Source organism: Pseudophryne corroboree, chromosome 8 (genome assembly GCF_028390025.1).
Source record: "Pseudophryne corroboree isolate aPseCor3 chromosome 8, aPseCor3.hap2, whole genome shotgun sequence".
Taxonomy (NCBI): domain Eukaryota; kingdom Metazoa; phylum Chordata; class Amphibia; order Anura; family Myobatrachidae; genus Pseudophryne; species Pseudophryne corroboree.
Window position 1 is genome coordinate 371616111 of NC_086451.1, and position 24165 is coordinate 371640275.

The 24165-nt window shown below is 53.5% G+C and overlaps 1 protein-coding gene across 1 annotated transcript; it reads right to left on the reverse strand.

Moving 5' to 3' along the window:
* Positions 1 to 7858: 7858 nt before the first annotated feature.
* Positions 7859 to 21575, reverse strand: LOC134949857 (uncharacterized). The gene is made up of 3 exons (XM_063938563.1): positions 18836 to 21575; positions 9866 to 9990; positions 7859 to 8127 (listed from the first exon to the last, which is right to left on the reverse strand). Exons 1-3 carry the CDS (start codon positions 20350 to 20352, stop codon positions 7859 to 7861), a joined length of 1911 nt encoding a protein of 636 aa, XP_063794633.1. The 5' UTR covers positions 20353 to 21575.
* Positions 21576 to 24165: the final 2590 nt, after the last annotated feature.

The following is a 24165-nucleotide window of genomic DNA, read 5'->3' on the forward strand; positions in this document are numbered from 1 at the left end:
GCGGCGACGCGCGGCTCCTTATATAGAATCCGAGTCTCGCGATAGAATCCGAGCCTCGCGAGAATCCGACAGCGTCATGATGACGTTCGGGCGCGCTCGGGTTAACCGAGCAAGGCGGGAAGATCCGAGTCGCTCGGACCCGTGAAAAAAAACATGAAGTTCTGGCGGGTTCGGATTCAGAGAAACCGAACCCGCTCATCTCTAATTTTTACACTGCAATTTAGATTTCAGTTTGAACACACCCCACCCAAATCTACTCTCTCTGCATGTGTTATATCTGCCTCCCCTGCAGTGCACATGGTTTTGCCCATTAGAGGATTTTTTTTTTTGCAATCAACCTTGAATTATGTATAGCTCTCTAGTGCTGTCTTTCTCTATGTCACTGGTAGAGTAAGCCAGACCAAACATATTATAAAACTTTGGTCATGATTATTCTACGAGATGTGATCTGATATTAACAGATACCGATATGCATTTTGTATCCTAGAATACTTGCTACTTCCTGTTCGCACTAATGCTTTGTGGATTATGGGTACAAAATGGTCTCTATTTTGCCCTTTACTTTGTATGTTCTTGATAATGACCCCCTCACTGTTATGTTCCCCCCACCTTAAAGTATATAACATCCCAAAATGCTTATTTTAATTGTATTTAGGGCGTATTATCTGTCTGTCTGTCTGTCTGTCTGTCTGTCTGTCTATCTATCTATCTATCTACAGTATCTATAGTATATAAAATTTGCATTCCCTGCAGCATGTGCGTTTAGGGTAAAGAATGGACCCAACCATTAAATAACTTTGCCTGTACTGGACTACAGTATGTGGCTTCTTCACAGGTCCAAAACATAAGCAAATTCTTCTTCTGTTTTAAATCATAGATGCAACATGTTCTTTGGAATAGGACCTGGAAGCCACATTCCCATACCTCCCAACTGTCCCGATTTTCGCGGGACAGTCCCATTTTTTTGGGGACTGTTCCGCTGTCCCACCCGCGGGCCACAGTGTCCCCTCGGTGGGGGGGGGGCAGTTGGGAGGCTCCTGCACTCGCGGTGAATAGACGCTGTGCGCATGCGCACAGCGTCTATTCAGTGCAGACAGGAGGAGAGGGGGCATGCCAGCGGCTCACAGAGCGCTGGGCATTCCCCCTCAGTGATGAAAACAGGGGCGTGGCTCGAGATTGCGGGTCCTCCATGAAGCCACACCCCTTTTCATGGGCCACACCCCTTTTCATAGGTCACGCCCCCGTGTGTCCCTCTTTGCCAAAAGATAAAGTTGGGAGGTATGCATTCCTTTATTTACTATTGCTGCCCATGTGTAGGGTAGCGTCTAGTTTTCCTTCGTGGTGAGGACCTTTCCCATAACCCCCTGGGTCTATGTCACAATTTATTTGGAACAGTAAAGTGTGGCGAGCGAAGCGAGACACCAAGCCCGAAGCGTGGCGAGCGAAGCGAGCCCACAAGGGACCAATGCTGCATAGAAATTTTTTTTTCCCCCAAACGAACGGAGAACGAAGAAGACATTTAGGTGCTGTTAGGGCGGAAATTCTCTCCTGTCCTCTAGTTTTGTCACATCCAGGTCCTTAGCACGAAGGCAACATAGACACAACCTCATGTGTAGCCCAGATATGGAGATATAACCCTCCAATGGTGCTAATGATTAAAGACAGATGGCAGGATCAAATTCACACCACTGTTTCTTGTCTTTCTTAACAGTATTAAGTATTGTCTGACAACAGCACAATGACCAGCGAAGAGGAAATGAAGCTCAGCAACAGAACCTAAACATATATTTTCCTCTCTCACCAAAAAAAAAAAAAAGTATTTCACATTTTCTACTAATAAGGTCACGGAGGGAGAACAAAAGCTGTTCAATTATTAATTGACAATATCATTATGTGTCATAGCAGTGTGTCTGTAAGAGGCAGGCTAGCTGGTCTGTGCAGTGCAGGCTGCTTCTGCACAATAGTGGAGTTTTGATTAAATATTGATGTACACTAATTGGCTACAGTGTCTGAGGAAGGCACAGGCTTTGTAGGGATCATTTGTATTCCTGCTTTGGAAAAGGAAAAAACAAAACCAGCATTTTCACATTTCAATCACCTACCTGCTCATTTTATTTTTCCTACCCTCACTCTTTCCCCAATTGCTCTATTCCCCTGTGTGTTCCTATTAACATAGCGTTAACCTTGCCATCTTTCCTAAAGCACTCAGAATATGCTGACATCCCTTTACTATTAGGCAAACCAGGAATAGCTTCCTTTTACAACGAAAAGGCCCCATGTCTTTGTTAATTGCCCTCTTTCCCCTTTTAACCTGGCCCCACTGGCTTTCACACAGAGTTATGAGTGGAGCGGAACAGGAGTAATTTCTCCATCACTCATTAAACTGACAATGTAAGTGAACAATTAACGATTAACAAATGTATGCAACCAAGGATATAGAGTCAGTGCGGCAGTGCAATAAGAATTATGTAAGGAAGGAGGATATGTTACAGTATTTAGAAAGAGTTCAATGGTTCCGAGAGCTTTCTGGAAAGCATAATTTGACCAAAACTTTAATTAAGGGCTCAATAGAATCTTGGGCTACTCATTATACTGTAGTGGCATTTAAAAGAAAAGTGGTGGGGAAAACTTAAAAAAAGGGGAATTTAATACCTAATTCGTTTTCTCGTAGTCCGTAGTGGAAACTGGGAATTGAAGATTACCATGGGTATAGATCGGGTCCACTGGAGCCTGACACTTTAAGAAATTAATAGTGTGTGCTGGCTCCTCCCCTCTATGCCCCTCCTAGCAGACTCAGTCTAGGAAAATTGTGCCTGAGGAGATGGACATACTTTGAGAGAAGGATATAACACAAAAAGCGATGAGGCAACGAACCAACACACACAATAACAAGACAGCAGAGCCAACCAAAACAGAGGAAAGCAACGCTAACAATAGAAGGGTAGCAATGCTAGCAAACATGAAACAGGGAAAGCAACAGCAAACCCAACCAAGAACACTTACAACCAGGTAAGCAGGAAACGAAGGACTGAGGCGGATGCCCAGTATCCACTACGGACTACGAGAAAAGGAATTACCGGTAGGTATTAAATACTCCTTTTCTCTAACGTCCTAGTGGATACTGGGAATTGAAAATTACCATAGGGACGTCCCAAAACTCCCAGAATGGGTGTTAGAGTGCTGAGGCCCCTGCAAAACTGCCTGACCAAACTGAAGGTCATCCTTGGCCAAGGTGTCGAACCTGTAGAACTTTCCAAACGTGTTCGAACCAGACCAAGTAGCTGCCCGGCACAACTGTAAGGCCGAGACACCCTGGGCAGCCGCCCGGGAAGAACTCACTGACCTTGTGGAGTGGGCCTGAATAGAACTCGGCAGCGGTAGAGCTGCTGAAGTATAGGCTTGTTGAATAGTCAACCTAAGCCACCTAGCAATGGACTGCTTAGAGGCAGAGGGCAACCAATCTTAGTAGCATCCTAAAGGACAAAAAGCGAATCTGACTTCATGTGACAAGCAGTCCTTTTGATGTAGATCTTCAAGGCCGTACCCACATCCAGGAACTTTGGAGCAATGGAAGTGTCGGATAACATTGAAACCACAATTGGTTGAGTCACATGAAAGGCCGACACATCCGCCCTATCCTCATGAAATATCAAGTATGGGCTCTTATAGGATAAGGCTCCCAATTCCGACACCCGTCGAGCAGAAGCTAAGTAATATAACTGTCTTCCACGTTAGGTACTTCAAGTCTACTCTTTGTAAGTGTTCAAACCAATCCGAACAGAGAAAGGTCAAGACCACATTGAGGTCCCACGGAGATGTGGGAGGGACAAAGAGTGGTTGAATATGCATAACCCCCTTTAGAAAGGTCTGTACATCTGGAAGTACCGCCAATTGTTTCTGGAAGATGGAGAGAGACAAAATCTGAACCTTGATGGAGCCTAATCTTAGGCCCTTATCCACGCCTGCTTGCAGGAACAGTAGAAACCGGCCCAGATGAAATTCCACAGTGGAATATTTTCTACTCGCGCACCAACAAACATATTTCTTCCAAATACAGTGGTAATGTTTGGATGTAATCACCTTACGGGCCTGAACCATAGTGGTAATAACCTTGGATGGGAAACCCTTTCAAGTTAAATTCTCCCTCTCAACCTCCAAGCCGTTAAACGTGGCCGCTGTAAGTCTGGATAGACAAATGGTCCTTGTGGAAGAAGGTCCTTCCGCCCAGCTTCCGCCCAGAGAAGTATTCTTGACACCTCTCGCATTGCAGCCCTGCTTCTGGTTCCTCCCTGTCGACTGATGTACGCGACTGCCGTGGCGTTGTCCGACTGCACCTGGATGGCCTGATTCCAAATGAGGTATGAGGCTTGCAGGAGAGCATTGTAAATTGCTCTGAGTTCCAGGATGTTGATGGAAAGTGCAGATTCCTGACACGACCATTTCCCCTGAAACAGCACGCTCTGGGTCACAGCCCCCCAACCCCGGAGACTGGCATCCGTTGTTAACAGAGTCCAAGACTGGATATTGAAACTCTGACCCTCCACCACATGAGAGACGTGTAGCCACCATAGTAGGGATTTCCTTGCCTTCGGCGACAGAGTTATAGCCTGATGCATGTGCAGGTGAGAACCCAACTATTTGTCCAACAGATCCAGTTGGAATGGCCGTGCATGAAATCGCCTCGTAAGAGGCTATCATCTTGCCGAGCAAGTGAATGCAAAGATGAATTGAGATCCTGCGTGGTTCTAATACCAAGCACACCATAAACTGAATTGTCAAGGCCTTGTCCAATGGAAGGTAAACCTTCTGAGACACCGTATCTAGGATCATTCCTAGGAACTGAATTCTCTGCGATGGTTCCAGGTGAGATTTTTTTAAATTGAGAACCCATCCGTGATCTGTAAGCAGACGAGTAGTCAAGTCGATGCTGCGCAGCAGTTGTTCTCGGGACACATCCTTTATCAGGAGATCGTCCAGGTACGAGATTATGTTGACACCCATCATACACAATTGCAGCATCAAGGGTAAGGCCTGAAACTGGATGTATTGGTCCAGTACAGCGAACCGTAGGAACGGCTAATGAGGTGGTCATATTGGGATATGCAGGTATGCATCCTTGACATCTAGGGTAACCAGGAACACCCCCTCCTCCAGACTTGCTATCACTGCTCTCAGTGATTCCATCTTGAATTTGAACACTCGATGAAAAGGGTTCAGTTTCGGCACTACAAAGAGGCTTGAAGAAAACCTCTTTGTGTGGAGTTGAGGAGGTACTGGAACCAGTGGCGTGCGGTGAGGTCAGTGGCTGGCTGGTGAGGCAATACAGCCATAATGTCCGCCGAATCCTGTCAATGACCCCTACCGCCGCTGCTACTGCCTCTGAGCCGATGCCCGCTGCCACCGCCAATGGCTTACAACTCGCCCACCATTAACTGACCCAGCCCTCCACCACTAATTTGCATCTAAGTCCAATGCCAGGAAGCACCGGGCGGGCGCCCAGTATCCTCTATGGACTAGGAGAAAAGGATTTACCAGTAGGTAATTAATATCCTATTTTCTCTTACGTCCTAGAGGATGCTGGGGTCCACATTAGTACCATGGGGATGTACCAAAGCTCCCAGAATGGGAGGGAGAGCGCGGAGGCTCCTGCAGAACTGATTGACCAAACTTTAGAGGCCAAAGTATCGAACTTGTAGATCTTAGCAAACGTGTTCGTCCCTGACCAAGGCAAAGTTGTAAAGCCGAGACCCTCCGGGCAGCCGCCCAGGAAGAACCCACCTTACGAGTAGAGTGGGCCTTAATCGATCTTAAACACGGCAATCCTGCCGTAGAATACGCATGCTGGAAGGTGAACCTGATCCAGCGAGAAATAGTCTGCTTAGAAACAGGAGACCCAAGTTTCTTGGGATCATACAGGACAAACAGAGAGTCCGATTTTCTATGACGAGCAGTCCTCGCCACATAGATCTTCAGAGCCCTTACAAAATCCAAGGCCTTTGAAGCAACTGAGGAGTCAGTAGCCACTGGCACCACAATAGGTTGGTTGATATGAAAAGCTGCTACAACTTTAGGCAAGAGCTGCGGACGAGTCCTGAGTTCCGCCCTATCTTCATGGAAGATCAGATAGGGACATTTACAAGACAAAGCCCCCAATTCCGACACGCGTCGAGCAGAAGCTAAGGCCAACAACGTGACCGCCTTCCACGTGAGAAACTTGATTTCAGCCTCCTGCAGAGGCTCAGACCAATCCGATTGCAGGAACTGTAATACCACATCAAGATCCCAGGGTGACATTGGCGCCACAAAGGGAGGCTGGATGTGCAGAACCCCTTTCAAAAAGTTCTGAACCTCAGGGAGGACAGCCAATTGTATTTGGAAGGAAATGGACAAAGCTGAGATCTGGACATTGATGGAGTCCAATCTCAGGCCCATATCCACACCTGCTTGCAGGAAAAGGAGGAAACGACCAAGTTGAAACTCCACCGCAGGAAATTTCTTGGATTCACACCAAGACACATATCTTTTCCAAATTCGATGGTAATGTTTAGACGTTACCCCCTTCCTAGCCTGTATCAGGGTAGGAATAACCTCGCTCTAGATACCCTTCCGAACTAAGATCTGGCACTCAACCGCCATGCCGTCAAACGTAGCCGTGGTAAGTCTTGATAAGCGAATGGCCCCTGCAGAAGCAGATCCTCCCGCAGAGGTAAGGGCCTTGGATCTTCCAGCAGAAGATCCAGCAGATCTGCGCACCAAGCCCTCCTTGGCCAGTCCGGAGCAATGAGGATTGCCAGAACCTTTGTTCTTTTTACAAGTTGAAGAACTTTTGGAATCAGAGGAAGTGGAGGGAACACATACACTGACGTGAACACCCACGGTGTTACCAGTGCGTCCACCGCCACTGCCTGCGGGTCTCTTGACCTGGAACAGTACCTCTGCAGCTTCATGTTGAGATGGGAATGTCTATGTGAGGAACCCCCCACCAACCGGTTACCTCCTCGAACACCTCCGGATGGAGGCCCCACTCTCCTGGATGAAGATCGTGTCTGCTGAGGAAGTCTGCTTCCCAGTTGTCTACTCCCGGAATGAAGATTGCTGACATGGCCACTGCCTGTCTTTTTGCGCAGATGAGGATTCTTGACACCTCTGACATTGCAGCCCTACTCTTCGTTCCTGCCTTGTCGGTTTATGTAGGCCACTGTGGTGACGTTGTCCGCCTGCACCTGAACAGCCCGATCCTGTAGAAGGTGTGCTGCTTGAGGAAGGCCGTTGTATATGGCCCTTAGCTCCAGGATGTTTATGGGGAGAAGGGATTCTTGATTAGACTACCTTCCTTGGAAGGTTTCCCCCAGAGTGACTGCTCCCCAACCTCTTAGACTTGCATCTGTGGTTAGAAGGATCCAGTCCTGAACTCCGAACCTTCGGCCCTCCAGAAGGTGTGGTAGTTGTAGCCACCAAAAGAGCGCAATCCTGGCTTTCGGAGACAGACTTATCCTCTGGTGCATATGTAGGTGAGATCCCGACCACTGGTCCAAGAGATCCGGCTGAAAGGATCGAGCATGAAATCTTCCGTACTGCAGTGCCTTGTAGGAGGCAACCATCTTCCCCAGAAGGCGGATGCACTGATGAACCGATACCCAGGCAGGCTTCAAGACATCCCAGATCATTGTTTGAATCACCAACGCTTTCTCCAACGGTAGAAACACCCTCTGCACCTCCGTGTCGAGGATTATCCCCAGGAAAGACAGCCTCCTTGTCGGCTCCACATGAGACTTTGGAAGGTTCAGGATCCAACCGTGCTCCTTCAGCAGATGTTGTCACGTCCTGGAGCCTTACCATGCAATCGGCGCCGCAGCGGTTACCGCTCAGGTGTCTGGCGAGCAGCGGCAGTGCTGGGCTGCTGCGACGGGTCCGTGTGCCGCGGCAAGGGGTTGCTATGGCGGGTCTGCTCGTAGTAGCCGGAGGCTGCTGCAGCGGGCTTGCTGCCACTAGGGAGCAGCTTCCGGAGAGGCCAGGGGGAGTTCTGGTGTAAAACACTAAAATGTGTCTGCTGCACAGGGGCCGCCATATTGGAGACCAAAGCTTTGCACAGGCCCATTCTGTCCAGCCAATCCAGGAAGATCTCTCCTATTAAAAGAGGGCTGGTTCAGGTTATGAGTGCCAGTGCTTCAAGTTACTACTTAGGTGTAGGATCTCCAGCCCTGTGCTCCCAGGTTACTTCGGTACCTTGGTTACTGTCCAGCTTTGCTCTGCCTCGGTCTTTCTGATTGCAGCAGTCCCGCCGTCCCTAACCTGATACCATCTGAGAGGGGCGTACTCGGTAATCCTGATTCTTCAAGGAACTTGGTCGTCGACAGTTACCGTGCTCTTCAGCCTCGTTATCTAAGCCACAGCTCACCGTTCACAGTCCTTCATCTTCAGTGTTCTTCAACCTCATCTTTCAAACCACAGTTAATTATCTTCAACTGTTCTTCAGCCTCGTTATACAAGCCACAGCTCACCGTTCACAGTCCTTCATCTTCAGCGTTCTTCAACCTCGTCTTTCAAACAGTTCATTATCTTCAAGTGTTCTTCAGCTTGTTATCCAAGCCACAGCTCACCGTTCACAGTCCTTCATCTTCAGCGTTCTTCAACCTCGTTTTTCAAACACTTCATTATCTTCAAGTGTTCTTCAGCCTCGTTATCCAAGCCACAGCCCACCGTTCAGTCCTTCATCTTCAGTGCTCTTCAGCCTCGTTATTCTAGCCACAGTTCAGTCTTCAGTTTCCAAAGTCACAGATTACCACCCGCAGTTCATTATTTACAGTGATCATCCCATCTCGGTAGTCTCCACTTCCATTGCTCCTGACCCATGAGTAGGAATTACATCCAGCCACCTCGTCTTCTTCCCTCGCAAGTGTCCGCTTCCTCAGGCAAACCTCAGTCGCCGGATCCTCATTTCCAGCCGAGCGTGACAGATGTGTCGTGAGAGCAATGGATCTTAACAACTTCTCCCTGGACGACGCCTTGATCGGGAGATTGTCCAGATAATCAGATATGGAATTATGTTCACCCTTGCTTGTGGAGAACCATCATCTCTGCCATCACCTTGGTGAAGACCCTCTGTGCCGTGCAGAGACCGAACGTCAGTGCCTGAAACTGATAGTGATCGTCTAACAGTGCAAACCTGAGATATGCCTGATGCGGCGACCAATGGGAATGTGGAGGTACGCATCCTTGATGTCCAGGGAAACCAGGAACTCCCCCTCCGTCAGTCCTGAGATGACAGCTCTCAGAGACTCCATCTTGAATTTTAACTCCCTGAGATAAGGGTTCAAAGATTTTAAGTTCAGAATTGGCCGTACCGAACCATCCGGCTTCGGTACCACAAAATGGTTTGAATAGTAACCTTTGTTCCACTATTGAGGCGGAACTGGAACAATGACCTCGGACACTACCAATTTTCGGATAGCTTCCAGAAGAATTTCTCTGTCTGCCGGCAAAGCTGGCAAGCCTGATTTGAAGAAACGGTAAGGCGGGAGAGTTTGAAACTACAGCCTGTACCCCCTGGGCACTATATCTTGTATCCAAGGGTCCAGGCCAGATGACACCTAGACGTGGCTGAAATGCGGAGTCGTGCTCCCACCGGACCTTTCTCCAAGCTGTGCGGACTACCGTCATGTGGAGGAATTTGAGGCACCAGAAGCAGGCTTCTAGTCTTGGGAACCTGCAGGAGCAGGCTTTTTCCCATTAGCACGACCACCTCTGAAGAAGGTGTGAGAAGGCTTGTTCTTTCTAGGCCTCGTGGGCCGAAAGGTCTGTGACATGGTTGGTGTAAAAGGCTTCTTCGTACCCGGTGCAGCTGAGGGGAGAAAAGGAGACTTACCCGCGGTAGCCGTGGCAATCCACGCATCCAGCGCCTCCCTAAACAGAGCCTGGCATGTATAGGGTAGGCCCTCCACACTTTTCCTGGATTCTGCGTCCACAGACCATTGGCGCAGCCAGAGACCCCTGCAAGACGAGACGGACATGGAGGAGATCCCCGAAGCCATGGAACCCAGGTCCTTCATGGAATCTGCCAGGAACCCTGCAGAATCCTGAATGTTACGTAAAAATAAGTCACCTTTATGCATTGTAGTCAAGTCCTCCTGCAGTGATTGACCACCTGGCTATAGCTTTAGAAATCGATGAACAGGCAATATAGCCCCTGAATCCGCGTATAAGGATTTGAGCGTAGCATCCACCTTGCGATCTGCCGGGTCCTTCAACGCGGTAGATACCGGGACTGGTAAAACCACCTGTTTTGACAGCCTGGAGACAGAAGCGTCAACTATAGGCAGAGACTCCCATTTTTTCTATCATCCTCTGGGAAGGGAAAAGCAACCAGGACCCTTTTAGGGATCTGAAATTTTCTCCGGATTTTCCCAGGCTTTTTCAAAGATAGCTTTTAATTCCTTAGATGCTGGGAAGGTGAGAGGGGCTTTCTTACTATCAGTGAAAAAGGCTTCCTCAACCTGCTCAGGAGGTGTGTCAGAAATATGCAACACATCCCGTACGGCCTCAATCATCAATTGCACCCCCTTAGCAATTGATGCCGTCCCCCTCGACACATCCCCGTCATCGTCTGCAGTGTCACAATCGGTGTCCCTGTCATCCTGCATAATCTTGGCAAGTGCATGTACCGCAGGGGACCCCGAGGGAGCAGAATCAGACCATACAGCCATAGAGGATTGCAATACCTGAGCAGTATGCTCAGTTCTTGTAACCCTCTCAGAAATCTGAATAGTTTCCCTAAGAAAGGCTAACCACTCCGGTTCTCTAGCTGAGATCTGCGCTACAACAGTGCAATCCTGATTACATGGGATGGGATCTTCCTGAGAAGATAAATCCTCTGCAGCATATGAAACAGAGTCTCTAGACATGTTTGCTAATACACCCCACATACACACAGGGTACAGGGCAGACAGAATTTCCTCCCAAGAATGGCAGAGAGACACAGAGATTGGAGCCAACCCACACACAGCGCTATTACAGGTGTAGGGAGACCCTAAACCAGCGCTGACTGTGTCCCTTAATAGGTGACACTGTCTTACACCGCCTTCCCTTCCTTCTACAACCCGCTGGTACTGTACAGATAGCTAGAGTTGCACTGGAGGGACTGTTCTTCCACTTGCATCCGACTGCAGGCAGGAAAATGGTGCTGAAACGTGCTGGGTCCGCTCTGAGGATAAGCTCCGCCCCCTTAATGGCGCTGTCTTCCCGCTTTTCTTAGATTATACTGGCCTGAGGTTATTGTGCTGGCTGAGATCCGCAGACCCTGACAGGCTGTTTGGTCAGTGTAGGGTCAGTCGCTGGCTCAGGGCGTCCCTCACAGCGCCACACCCAGGTACCACTGAGCCATCCAGGAGCGCAGTTAATACTGCGCTCCTACCCTGATGCTGCCATCTTCACAACGACCCCCCGCTTGTTAGGGGGGGCGGTGACTCATTCGCCACACTTCAGCTCTGCAAGGGGGTGGCGGCATGCTGCTGGGGTGAGCGTTCCCCTGTGGCGGGGAGCGATCTATCCCCTCAGGAGCTCAGTATCCAGTCAGCAGAGACAATGGCTCAAGACCCCGCAGGGCGGACACTGCTCCCCCCCTCAGTCCCTCGATGCAGGGAGGCTGTTGCCAACAGCCTTCCTGTAAAATAAAAACTCTAAGATAATCGTTTTCTAAGAAAACTCTGTAGAGCTCCCCTAGCTGTGACCGGCTCCTCCGGGCACATTTTCTAAATTGAGTCTGGTAGGAGGGGCATAGAGGGAGGAGCCAGCCCACACTATTAAACTCTTAAAGTGCCAATGGCTCCTGGTGGACCCTTCTATACCCCATGGTACAAATATGGATTCCAGCATCCTCTAGGACGTAAGAGAAAGGAAGGTTCTCCATCTCTTTCTTAGACTCAGTGTCTGCTGACCATTGTTACAGCCACATTGTTGCGAGCCGATACCGCCATAGTCGAGGTACAGCCGTTAATGATACACAGTTCCTTAACAGCCTCACTCATGAAGTTTGCATCATCTTGGATATGCTAAAGTAGTGTAACTATCTCCTCCTGAGGTAGTGTATGCAACTCTTAAAATAATATCAGACCATTTGACCATGGCTCTGGAAATCCAGCCGCACACTACGGTAAGGTGTTGGGCTACACCTTCTGCAGAATAAACAGACTCCCATTTTTTCTATCATCCTCTGGGAAGGGAAAAGCAACCAGGACCCTTTTAGGGATCTGAAATTTTCTCCGGATTTTCCCAGGCTTTTTCAAAGATAGCTTTTAATTCCTTAGATGCTGGGAAGGTGAGAGGGGCTTTCTTACTATCCGTGAAAAAGGCTTCCTCAACCTGCTCAGGAGGTGTGTCAGAAATATGCAACACATCCCGTACGGCCTCAATCATCAATTGCACCCCCTTAGCAATTGATGCCGTCCCCCTCGACACATCCCCGTCATCGTCTGCAGTGTCACAATCGGTGTCCCTGTCATCCTGCATAATCTTGGCAAGTGCATGTACCGCAGGGGACCCCGAGGGAGCAGAATCAGACCATACAGCCATAGAGGATTGCAATACCTGAGCAGTATGCTCAGTTCTTGTAACCCTCTCAGAAATCTGAATAGTTTCACTAAGAAAGGCTAACCACTCCGGTTCTCTAGCTGAGATCTGCGCTACAACAGTGCAATCCTGATTACATGGGATGGGATCTTCCTGAGAAGATAAATCCTCTGCAGCATATGAAACAGAGTCTCTAGACATGTTTGCTAATACACCCCACATACACACAGGGTACAGGGCAGACAGAATTTCCTCCCAAGAATGGCAGAGAGACACAGAGATTGGAGCCAACCCACACACAGCGCTATTACAGGTGTAGGGAGACCCTAAACCAGCGCTGACTGTGTCCCTTAATAGGTGACACTGTCTTACACCGCCTTCCCTTCCTTCTACAACCCGCTGGTACTGTACAGATAGCTAGAGTTGCACTGGAGGGACTGTTCTTCCACTTGCATCCGACTGCAGGCAGGAAAATGGCGCTGAAACGTGCTGGGTCCGCTCTGAGGATAAGCTCCGCCCCCTTAATGGCGCTGTCTTCCCGCTTTTCTTAGATTATACTGGCCTGAGGTTATTGTGCTGGCTGAGATCCGCAGACCCTGACAGGCTGTTTGGTCAGTGTAGGGTCAGTCGCTGGCTCAGGGCGTCCCTCACAGCGCCACACCCAGGTACCACTGAGCCATCCAGGAGCGCAGTTAATACTGCGCTCCTACCCTGATGCTGCCATCTTCACACCGACCCCCCGCTTGTTAGGGGGGGCGGTGACTCATTCGCCACACTTCAGCTCTGCAAGGGGGTGGCGGCATGCTGCTGGGGTGAGCGTTCCCCTGTGGCGGGGAGCGATCTATCCCCTCAGGAGCTCAGTATCAAGAGTCAATCTGTGGAATTACTTGCCTTCTTAATATGTTTGAGACCAGCAGTTGTGTTGTGCAGAGGTAGGGTTAGTACACAGTGGACACCCCTATTTGACTACTGTAATACATTAAAAAAATTAGTGTGGAACCCCTTTTTTATGTAATCACCAGTGTGGGTACTCAGTGGGCACCACAGCCCATCGCTGGATAATCACTGTACCTTCCTGCCGACATTTGCGCCGGGGACCCGCTAACCGGGACCCCAGTGTATTACTCACCGCACCGCGTCTTCGGCATCTGTTAAGGGTGGTAGCATGCCGGAGTGGCCTCAAACCCAAGGGGTATGAGAACATCACCTCAGGAGCTCAGTGTCCTATCAGCGGGGATACGAACCATTAACTCTAAGGAAGTTGGTTTGGACTCCCCCCTAAGTCCGACGACGCAGGCAGACTGGTTGAAAACCAATGCTGCCTGAAAATAATAAACTAAAATAAAATTCTGAATAAAACTCTCTGGACAGCAACAGAATGCACCCAGCTCCTTGGGCACATTTTTCTAAGCGGAGTCTGCTAGGAGAGGCATAGAGGGGAGAAGCCAGCACACAGTATTAATTTCTTAAAGTGCCAGGCTCCAGTGGACCAGATCTATACCAATGGTAATCTTCAATTTCCAGTATCCACTGGGACGATAGAGAAAAAAACCATCAATGATTTCCAATGAAACTTACAGTAGCATGATAGTCTTGAGTTATACTCTAGAGGAGCAAAGAATGCTGGATAATAACAATATTAAAAGGAGATTCTGGAAAATATATAATTTAATTTAAAGAAAAGTCTTGCTTTCAGCAAGTAGAACTGTGGAAGTGCAATTGTGAGCGGCTAACAAGGATGTACCGCCTGCTGCTGTGCAGGTGTCGTCACTCCACCCACCTGTGCAACGCCGCCGCAGACGATTTCCAGGCACGCCAGAGACTTCACTCTCGAGACCACTCCTCAGGGCGGACACCACCTCACCGCGGACGACAGGGGTCTGGAAAGAGAGGAATATGTCGGTTGAGACGTACGCCCGACCTCCGCCTGGAGTACGGGACACGTCAGGGGTAGCCGCGACCTTAACCGGCTGGGCGGAAGGTCATCACTGGCCAATAGGCCTCAGCTACCCAATTCTCACACACTCGCACTCTCGCACGTTGTGTGGTGAGAGGGGGGTCCTCGCGTCCGCGAGCAAACCCTCCGGACCGGTATACAGGGGGGATGACCGACAGACAGACACAGGGTGATACTCACTTCCAACTTGCGGGTCACCTTGATTGTCGCACCTCTCCACTCCTGTTGGGACAAGAAGAACAACCTCCCTACCTGCAGGCTACTCTACGGCTAACAACGATACAGCCAACTACGCCTGCCTAACAAACTAACTCAAACAACTGGAGGCTACTGGTTCTGCCCCAATCAACGGAGACTGTACTAATTAACACGTGCACTACCCGGCAAGTCAGTGGAACACTTCCCCGGCCTAACAGTATACCCCGATTTACTAGTCCTACCTTCCGGATGTTGGACACCAGCCGGTGCCTTCGGTTCACAAGGGAGGGCGGGGGTCTGGAACAGACTGGCCCACTTCCGATGACCGGGGGATGGCGACGTGTGGGACGGGAACGTTACTCCACACTTCCAATCCCCTGGGTCATACACCGCGTGGGGCCGGTCGGCTTCAAACAGCAACCTCTGACCCCTCGAGAGCTGCTGCACAGCCCACTTCCAGCCGGAAGGGCGCAGGCAGGAGCCTGAAGGAGGGGCACAGGCCTGGGGCCTGGAGTGAGGGCACAGGCCTGGGGCCTGGAATGAGGGCACAGGCCTGGGGCCTGGAGTGAGGGCACAGGCCTGGGGCCTGGAGTGAGGGCACAGGCTTGAGGCCTGGAGTGAGGGCACAGGCCTGGGGTGAGGGTACAGGCCTGGGGCCTGGAGTGAGGGCACAGGCCTGGGGCCTGGAGTGAGGGCACAGGCTTGAGGCCTGGAGGGAGGGCACAGGCCTGGGGCCTGGAGAGAGGGCACAGGCCTGGGGCCTGGAGGGAGGGCACAGGCCTGGGGCCTGGAGAGAGCACAGGCCGGAGCCTGGAGAGAGGGCACAGGCTTGAGGCCTGGAGGGAGGGCACAGGCCTGGGGCCTGGAGTGGGCACAGGCCGGAGGCCTGCCTAACGTGCACACAGGCCGACAGGGCCTGACTCTGCCCGCAGGCCTAGTGCCTGTCCCTGGTGCTTTAGGGAGGATTATATATAGGTAGAGGTGGCCCAGGGCCGCCTACCTGTCGCGGAGGGAGAGGCTGCAGCGGGGAGCTTCGTTAGCTCTTTTGCTCTCCACACGCTGCAGCACTCTCCGCCGGACATCCGCCGCTGGTCGCCGTCTTCCGTCTTCCTGGGTGCCTCCGCCGACGTCTTCCTCCGCACCGCCGACGTCTTCTTCCGCACCGCCGATGTCTTCTTCTCCGCCGACGTCTTCTTCCGCAGGAGCTCTTCTTCCTCTTCTGTCCTCGTCCGCCGTCCGACTGACTGGTCCCGCTCCGCAGCGCCTCTTATATGGCGCCGGGAGCGGGCGGAGCTATGACGCGGCGAGCCCCGATTGGCTCGCCGCGGCGAGCTCTGATTGGCGGCCGAGGCGCGAGCCCTGATTGGCTCGCGCTTGGCGCGCCGTTTGAAATACGCCGCTGGGATTGGAGGGGCTTGAATCCTTTCGGATGCAAGCCCCTCCAGACTGGAAACCGCCCGCCGCTCCGCCGCCCGCCGCTCTGCCGCCCGTCGCTCCGTGGAGGGGAAAGTGGTAATCCCCTTCACATTTCCCCCCCCTTTGTCCTTTGTGGTCTCCACAAAGCAAGAATCCGACCACACAAAGTTCGGATCCGCGTAGCGAGGGCCCGGAACGCCCCTATTTGAGCGCAGAGAGCGCCTTGGCAGGGGAGAGGCCACTACTTCGGCTGGGGGTTGAGGTTCCGATGCCTCCTCCGGATGATTCTCCTCCACCGGCAACCACCATTCCTCGTCTGACAGAGGGGTCAGAGCGTCCTCGATAGGGGCCCCTAACCCGTCCTCCGCTGCCGGGGACTCAGCCCCGCTCGCCGGATCCGGGAACGGACAAGGTCGCAGTTTACTACGATGTAACGTGCGCAGGCGTCTCGTCCCATCGGTAGACTCCACTTGATACACTGGTCCCCCCGGGTCCAAGCGACGGCGAACAAGGTATGGGGTTACTTCCCACCGTTCGGACAATTTCCCCCCTGGGCGAACCTTTCGCACCAACACTCGCTGGCCCACGGCCAACGATCCAGGCTCGTGGGACCTCACAGGTGGATGCTGGTGGTCGGCGATCAGCCTCCCAGCCAACTCGTGCGCCGCCTTCAGACGTAGGCGATGGTCCTCGACCCATTCGGCAGGGGCGAGGGGCGTTACCTCCTCAGTCCCGGACAGTTGTAAGTCGTGTGCCTCCCGTCCGGGTCGGCCGAACAACAAGAAAAAAGGTGAAAATCCCGTGGTGTGGTGAACTCTGTTGTTGTAAGTCCAGACCAGCTCCTGAACACGTTCGGGCCATCGCTGCTTCTCGGCACGCTCCAACACGCGGAGCATCTGCAGCAGAGTCCGGTTGAATCTCTCGCAGGCGCCATTCCCCTGCGGATGGTAAGGTGTCGTGCGGGACTTTTGAACGCCATAAAGCTGGCAGAGGCGCTCCATCAGCTGCCCCTGGAAACAGGCACCCTGGTCCGAATGGATCCGCTCAGGACAACCGTACTGCCGAATGAAATGTTCGACGATCGCTCGTGTTGCCGACTCTGCGGTCTGGTTTCGGGTGGGAACCACTACCGTGAATTTAGTGAAGTGGTCAGTCATTACCAAGGCATACTGGTGCCCACTTACAGATTCCCCGACCAACACGTAGTCGATCATCAGCATCTCCAGTGGCCGACTGGTCCGGATCGTCTGGATGGGCACGTGTTGTTCCGGTGGTTTAACTACCGCACACCGCCTGCACTCACGACACACCTGGTCCACGACCGCTTGCAGCCGGGGGGCGAAATATTGGCGTCTCAACCAATGGTATGTCTTATAGGGTCCCAAATGGGCCCCTTGCTCGTGCGCCTCTTCCACCAGCGACCGCACCCGGGCTTCTGGCACGACCATCTGCTCCACAGTACGCATTTCCTGTTCCAAGTAGCAGCGTCTCCGCAAGGTACCAGCGCAGACCCGCAAATGGTCCCAACGACGTACCACCTTCCTACAGAACCCGGTCAGTCCATCCTGCTCTTGGCGGGATGGCACATGACCCCTCTGTACCCACTGTCGAACGAGGTCCAAATCCTCATCAGCCTGCTGTTCCTGTGCCCAGTCCATCTCCGTGTACCTAAGCAAGGCAGTCTGGGCGTTTTGTCGGTACAACTCTCCGGCCGTGGCCTGCCGCACACGAGTGAGATCCGGCATTTCTTCGCCGCAGTCCTCTTCTTCCCCACCAGGTTCGGGGGTTTCCACCGGAAAACGAGACAGGGCATCTGCGTTGGCATTACTCTTCCCCGGTCGATAGCGGATTTTGTAGGAGAACTTGGCCAACCTGGCCACCCATCGTTGCTCCAAGGCACCCAACTTGGCGGTCTCCAGGTACGCCAAGGGGTTGTTATCCGTGAAAATATCCACGTGGGTGGCGGTCAAGTACTCCGCAAACTTCTCGGTCACGGCCCACACCACTGCCAGTAGCTCCAACTTGAAGGAACTGTAGTTGTCTGGGTTCCTTTCGGTCTCTCGCAGGCTACGACTGCCGTAAGCAATCACCCGCTCCTGCCCATCCTGGACCTGAGCCAAGACCGCGCCCAACCCCTGTAGACTCCCATCCGTGTATAGGACGAAGGGCTTCTCGAAGTCTGCGTACCCCAACACTGGAGCTTCCGTGAGACTTCCTTTCAGTTGGTCAAAGGCCAGGTTCTGCGCTTCTCCCCAAGTCTCCAGGGCAGCTTTCTTAGTGGTCGCAATCCCCCTAAGCAAGGCATGTAGGGGTTCCGCGATCCGGGCGAAATCCTTGATGAAGCGCCGGTAGTACCCCACCAAGCCCAGAAATGCCCGCAATTCCGTGACGGTGGTGGGCACCTTCCATTCCTGGACGGCCGCCACTTTGCTGGGGGTTGGGTACACCCCATCACGTGACACTACATGCCCGAGGTACTCCAAGCTGGATTTCAACAGGTGGCACTTCCGGGGCTTGAGCTTCAGGCCGTATGCTTCCAACCGCTGAAGAACCAGGTCGAGTCGAGCAAAGTGTTCCTCCAAGGTCGGGGCGAACACAATGATGTCGTCCAAGTAAATCAGCAAGGCTTCAAAGTTCAAGTCTCCCAAGCACCGTTCCATCATCCGCTGGAATGTGGCGGGTGCATTGTTTAACCCAAACGGCATGCGGCAGAATTCGAACAACCCCATGGGAGTGACGAATGCGGTCTTCTCCCTATCCTGGGGGGCCACCGGCACTTGCCAGTATCCACTGGCCAGGTCCAGGGTCGAAAAAAACTTCGCATTGCCCAGTGCAGCTAGGGACTCCTCGATCCTAGGGAGAGGGTAAGCGTCCCGGACGGTGCAACTGTTCAGCTTCCGGTAGTCCACACAGAACCGGATAGTCCCGTCCTTCTTCCGGACTAAGACTATGGGTGCAGCCCAGGGACTTTTGCTCTCCTGGATCACGTGGTTGTCCAGCATCTGACGCAACATGCTCTTTACTTCCTGGTACAACCGGGGCGGTATCGGCCGATACCGCTCCCGAACCGGGGGGGCGTCTCCGGTGCGGATCTCATGCTGCAGGTCCTCCGTATACCCAAAATCTTCCTCATGCCGGGAGAACACCTTCTGACGGTTCCAGAGCATCTGGTCCAGCTTGGCTACGTCCCCGGCCGCGCACTCTTCCAGCGACACGTCCATCTGTGTACGGATCATGGTACCGTTCCACTCGGGGCAGGGCCCCTCCTGCTCCTCCACTTGAACGGATAACGCCCATGCCTCGGAAGCCTCTGGCCGTAGGGACAGTTTACGCATACCCTGAACGCTATTCTCGTGAATCGCCACCACCTGAGCGATAACTGTCCCAGCCGGGACTCGGCAAAGCTGGTCGGTAAGATTGCAAAAGCGGACGGAGACCTTTCCACCGGTCACCACCGACACGGTCCGTGCCACCATCACTCCAGACCCTACCCTCAGCACATCAGTGGGCTCGACCATCACCTCCATGCCATTTAGGCGCTGATGGGTCCGCACTTCCAGAGGGATCAGGACTTCCTGGCGAGGTGGCAACTCCAGGCGCTGGTGGTGACCGACCTTCAAAAGGCCCAGGTGCTCTTCGATTGTCCCTAGGGCCCTGGTTCCCCGTCGTCCCACTTGTTGGAGTGCCTGCTGGACGGGGCGCTGGACTCCCAGGTTCCTCCAATATTGTGGCCCATTTTCCTGGAACAAGAGCTGGTCGAGATGTCGGAGTACATTCATCCCGAGGATCACTGGGCCATGGCTCAGTCCCGGGCTGCTGACTACCAGCAGCCCCTTCCTACCCAGCTCTCGGCCACAAACTACCATCTCCATCCACACCACCCCCACCACGGGAATGGGTAGGTTATTAGCCGCCGTGAGGGTAATGAAGCTCTCGGACACCTCACTTTTAAGATGGGCGTAATGTTCAAGAAAACAGGCCTCAGAAATGGTGGATACCTGAGAGCCGGTATCCAACAAGCAGGACTGATCTTTCCCGCCGAGGCGGCTGACTACCACGGGACACTCTCCTACCAATTCAGCCTGTTCGTTAATGGCTGATCTCTCCCCATCGCTCCCCCTCACGGGTGGTCCCGTTACCGCGAGGGAGGTCAGTTTAACTGTGCCTCCGGGATTGCTTCGGTACAGGTCCGCGCAATATGCCCATACCGATGGCATCGGTAACAACGAGGGCCCCGGCCCTCTCCCGGACGGCCGTCCGGTTCCGCGCCTCGCCCACGGGGCCGCCTGGTGTCCCGCTCACGGGACTCCGTGCCCCGCTGGTCACGCCGGTACACTTCCTCCCTCAGCTGGGAGACCTCTTCCCTCATTTCTTTAGTCACCCGAAGGAAGGCCTCTTTCAGGTCTTGCACGCAGGTCTCTAAGGGATTGGTCTCCCGGCTAGCCACGGGCGCGGAGATCGGCTGTACCCACTGGGGAAAAACGGCGTGTGGCCCGTAATTGGCATTGCGGTCCCTGGCTACGGCGTCGATCTCCACCTGATGGAAGGTCAGGGTGTCATCCTGGGATATCTTATCCAGCATCACCTGCCTCAGGGGCACGTTCCGGAGTCCCATGGCGAACTGGTCCCGCAATATTTGGCTGGTGTTGGTGAGCGCCCCAAACCCATCGGGGTCTTTCCGACGCACTTCTCCCATCATCTCTTGGAGCGCGTTTGCATACTGGGGGATGGACTCATCCTCCCTCTGGAACCGGCCAAACAGACGCTGCCGGAGGGTCCCCGCCGAGGAGGTGTCGCCATAAATATCCCCCAGGATATTATAGATCTCCTCCAGCTCCTCGCGTTCATCGTCGGGCCGCAAGAGAATCGTCCGACGAGCCTCGCCTTCCAGAGAATTCAGGGCGAGGGGCACCTGCAGGTCGTCGGGCACCCGATAGATGAGGAATGTCGCCTCTAGTCGGGCCTTCCAGTCCTCTAAGGTCATATTGCGACCGTCGTAACGGGGTAGGTGGGCGAGGGCTGGTCCGACGTTGAGTCGACGCGATGACCTCCGTCGCTCGTCGTCCGTTCCCCTCGCCACCACATCAGTGGAGCTGGCAGTCGAGCCTCTCCGAGTGCGTGGTTTCGGCGCATCTGTCCACGGCTTCTCGGCCGTGGGTAGTGACCGATCTTCGTCCATCCTGCCGACTACGCCAAGTGTGAGCGGCTAACAAGGATGTACCGCCTGCTGCTGTGCAGGTGTCGTCACTCCACCCACCTGTGCAACGCCGCCGCAGACGATTTCCAGGCACGCCAGAGACTTCACTCTCGAGACCACTCCTCAGGGCGGACACCACCTCACCGCGGACGACAGGGGTCTGGAAAGAGAGGAATATGTCGGTTGAGACGTACGCCCGACCTCCGCCTGGAGTACGGGACACGTCAGGGGTAGCCGCGACCTTAACCGGCTGGGCGGAAGGTCATCACTGGCCAATAGGCCTCAGCTACCCAATTCTCACACACTCGCACTCTCGCACGTTGTGTGGTGAGAGGGGGGTCCTCGCGTCCGCGAGCAAACCCTCCGGACCGGTATACAGGGGGGATGACCGACAGACAGACACAGGGTGATACTCACTTCCAACTTGCGGGTCACCTTGATTGTCGCACCTCTCCACTCCTGTTGGGACAAGAAGAACAACCTCCCTACCTGCAGGCTACTCTACGGCTAGCAACGATACAGCCAACTACGCCTGCCTAACAAACTAACTCAAACAACTGGAGGCTACTGGTTCTGCCCCAATCAACGGAGACTGTACTAATTAACACGTGCACTACCCGGCAAGTCAGTGGAACACTTCCCCGGCCTAACAGTATACCCCGATTTACTAGTCCTACCTTCCGGATGTTGGACACCAGCCGGTGCCTTCGGTTCACAAGGGAGGGCGGGGGTCTGGAACAGACTGGCCCACTTCCGATGACCGGGGGATGGCGACGTGTGGGACGGGAACGTTACTCCACACTTCCAATCCCCTGGGTCATACACCGCGTGGGGCCGGTCGGCTTCAAACAGCAACCTCTGACCCCTCGAGAGCTGCTGCACAGCCCACTTCCAGCCGGAAGGGCGCAGGCAGGAGCCTGAAGGAGGGGCACAGGCCTGGGGCCTGGAGTGAGGGCACAGGCCTGGGGCCTGGAATGAGGGCACAGGCCTGGGGCCTGGAGTGAGGGCACAGGCCTGGGGCCTGGAGTGAGGGCACAGGCTTGAGGCCTGGAGTGAGGGCACAGGCCTGGGGTGAGGGTACAGGCCTGGGGCCTGGAGTGAGGGCACAGGCCTGGGGCCTGGAGTGAGGGCACAGGCTTGAGGCCTGGAGGGAGGGCACAGGCCTGGGGCCTGGAGAGAGGGCACAGGCCTGGGGCCTGGAGGGAGGGCACAGGCCTGGGGCCTGGAGAGAGCACAGGCCGGAGCCTGGAGAGAGGGCACAGGCTTGAGGCCTGGAGGGAGGGCACAGGCCTGGGGCCTGGAGTGGGCACAGGCCGGAGGCCTGCCTAACGTGCACACAGGCCGACAGGGCCTGACTCTGCCCGCAGGCCTAGTGCCTGTCCCTGGTGCTTTAGGGAGGATTATATATAGGTAGAGGTGGCCCAGGGCCGCCTACCTGTCGCGGAGGGAGAGGCTGCAGCGGGGAGCTTCGTTAGCTCTTTTGCTCTCCACACGCTGCAGCACTCTCCGCCGGACATCCGCCGCTGGTCGCCGTCTTCCGTCTTCCTGGGTGCCTCCGCCGACGTCTTCCTCCGCACCGCCGACGTCTTCTTCCGCACCGCCGATGTCTTCTTCTCCGCCGACGTCTTCTTCCGCAGGAGCTCTTCTTCCTCTTCTGTCCTCGTCCGCCGTCCGACTGACTGGTCCCGCTCCGCAGCGCCTCTTATATGGCGCCGGGAGCAGGCGGAGCTATGACGCGGCGAGCCCCGATTGGCTCGCCGCGGCGAGCTCTGATTGGCGGCCGAGGCGCGAGCCCTGATTGGCTCGCGCTTGGCGCGCCGTTTGAAATACGCCGCTGGGATTGGAGGGGCTTGAATCCTTTCGGATGCAAGCCCCTCCAGACTGGAAACCGCCCGCCGCTCCGCCGCCCGCCGCTCTGCCGCCCGTCGCTCCGTGGAGGGGAAAGTGGTAATCCCCTTCACACAATGACAAGGGAACTCTCTGCTTGACAGGTCCACTCACAGCAAGTGGCCCACTTCCAGACACAGACGGGTAGCTAGGCACCATGGTGCCCGAAGCAAGGGTAAGCTTTGGTGCCCCTCCCCTGTACTATGACATTGTATCATCATAAAGCAGTGGTGTCACAATAGGCCCAACAGCAAGCAGTGATGTCATAAAAGGGCCCAACAGCAAGGATTCTTTCACTTCTGAGAGCGACAATGATGACTGGTTTTATTTTTCTCTTGCCATTTTTGGCAGGAACGATTATGAAAATCTCAGATGGACAAGAAACATTAGTTAGTCCACTGAGTGAGGAGGCTGAAAGGAAGAGTTTAAAAGACATCTTGAACCTGACCGAGAAGGGTAAAGCTACCGGGGAGCCTAACATGGAGGTGAGAGAAATAGTTCCAGCGCAAAATCACAGGATTAGACTGGAGAAAGAGGTAATTCCTGAAAGCTGCATGCCTGATATTGAGGAGCCCGACACAGACGTGGAAAAGTCAGATCCATCTACTTCACAATGGGACACTTGGAAGTCAGATGATATGCCTAAGAGCGGCATGGCTGGTACTTGGGAGCCCAACACAGATATGAGTGAGTCAGATGCACGTCCTTCAGACTGGGACACTAAGGAGAAAAATATCATGCCTGAGAGGCACATGGCTTTTACTGAGGAACCGGACACATACAGGAAAGAGTTAGATCAAGCTCCATCAGACTGGGACACTCATGCCTAAAGGTGACCTGAGAAAAAACTTTGAGGATCTGACAGAAGACTTGAAAGAACAGCGTTTCCAATGCACTATCATCTGCGTTCCTGTCGTCATCTTCTTGTTCTTCTTTACCGCAGTGG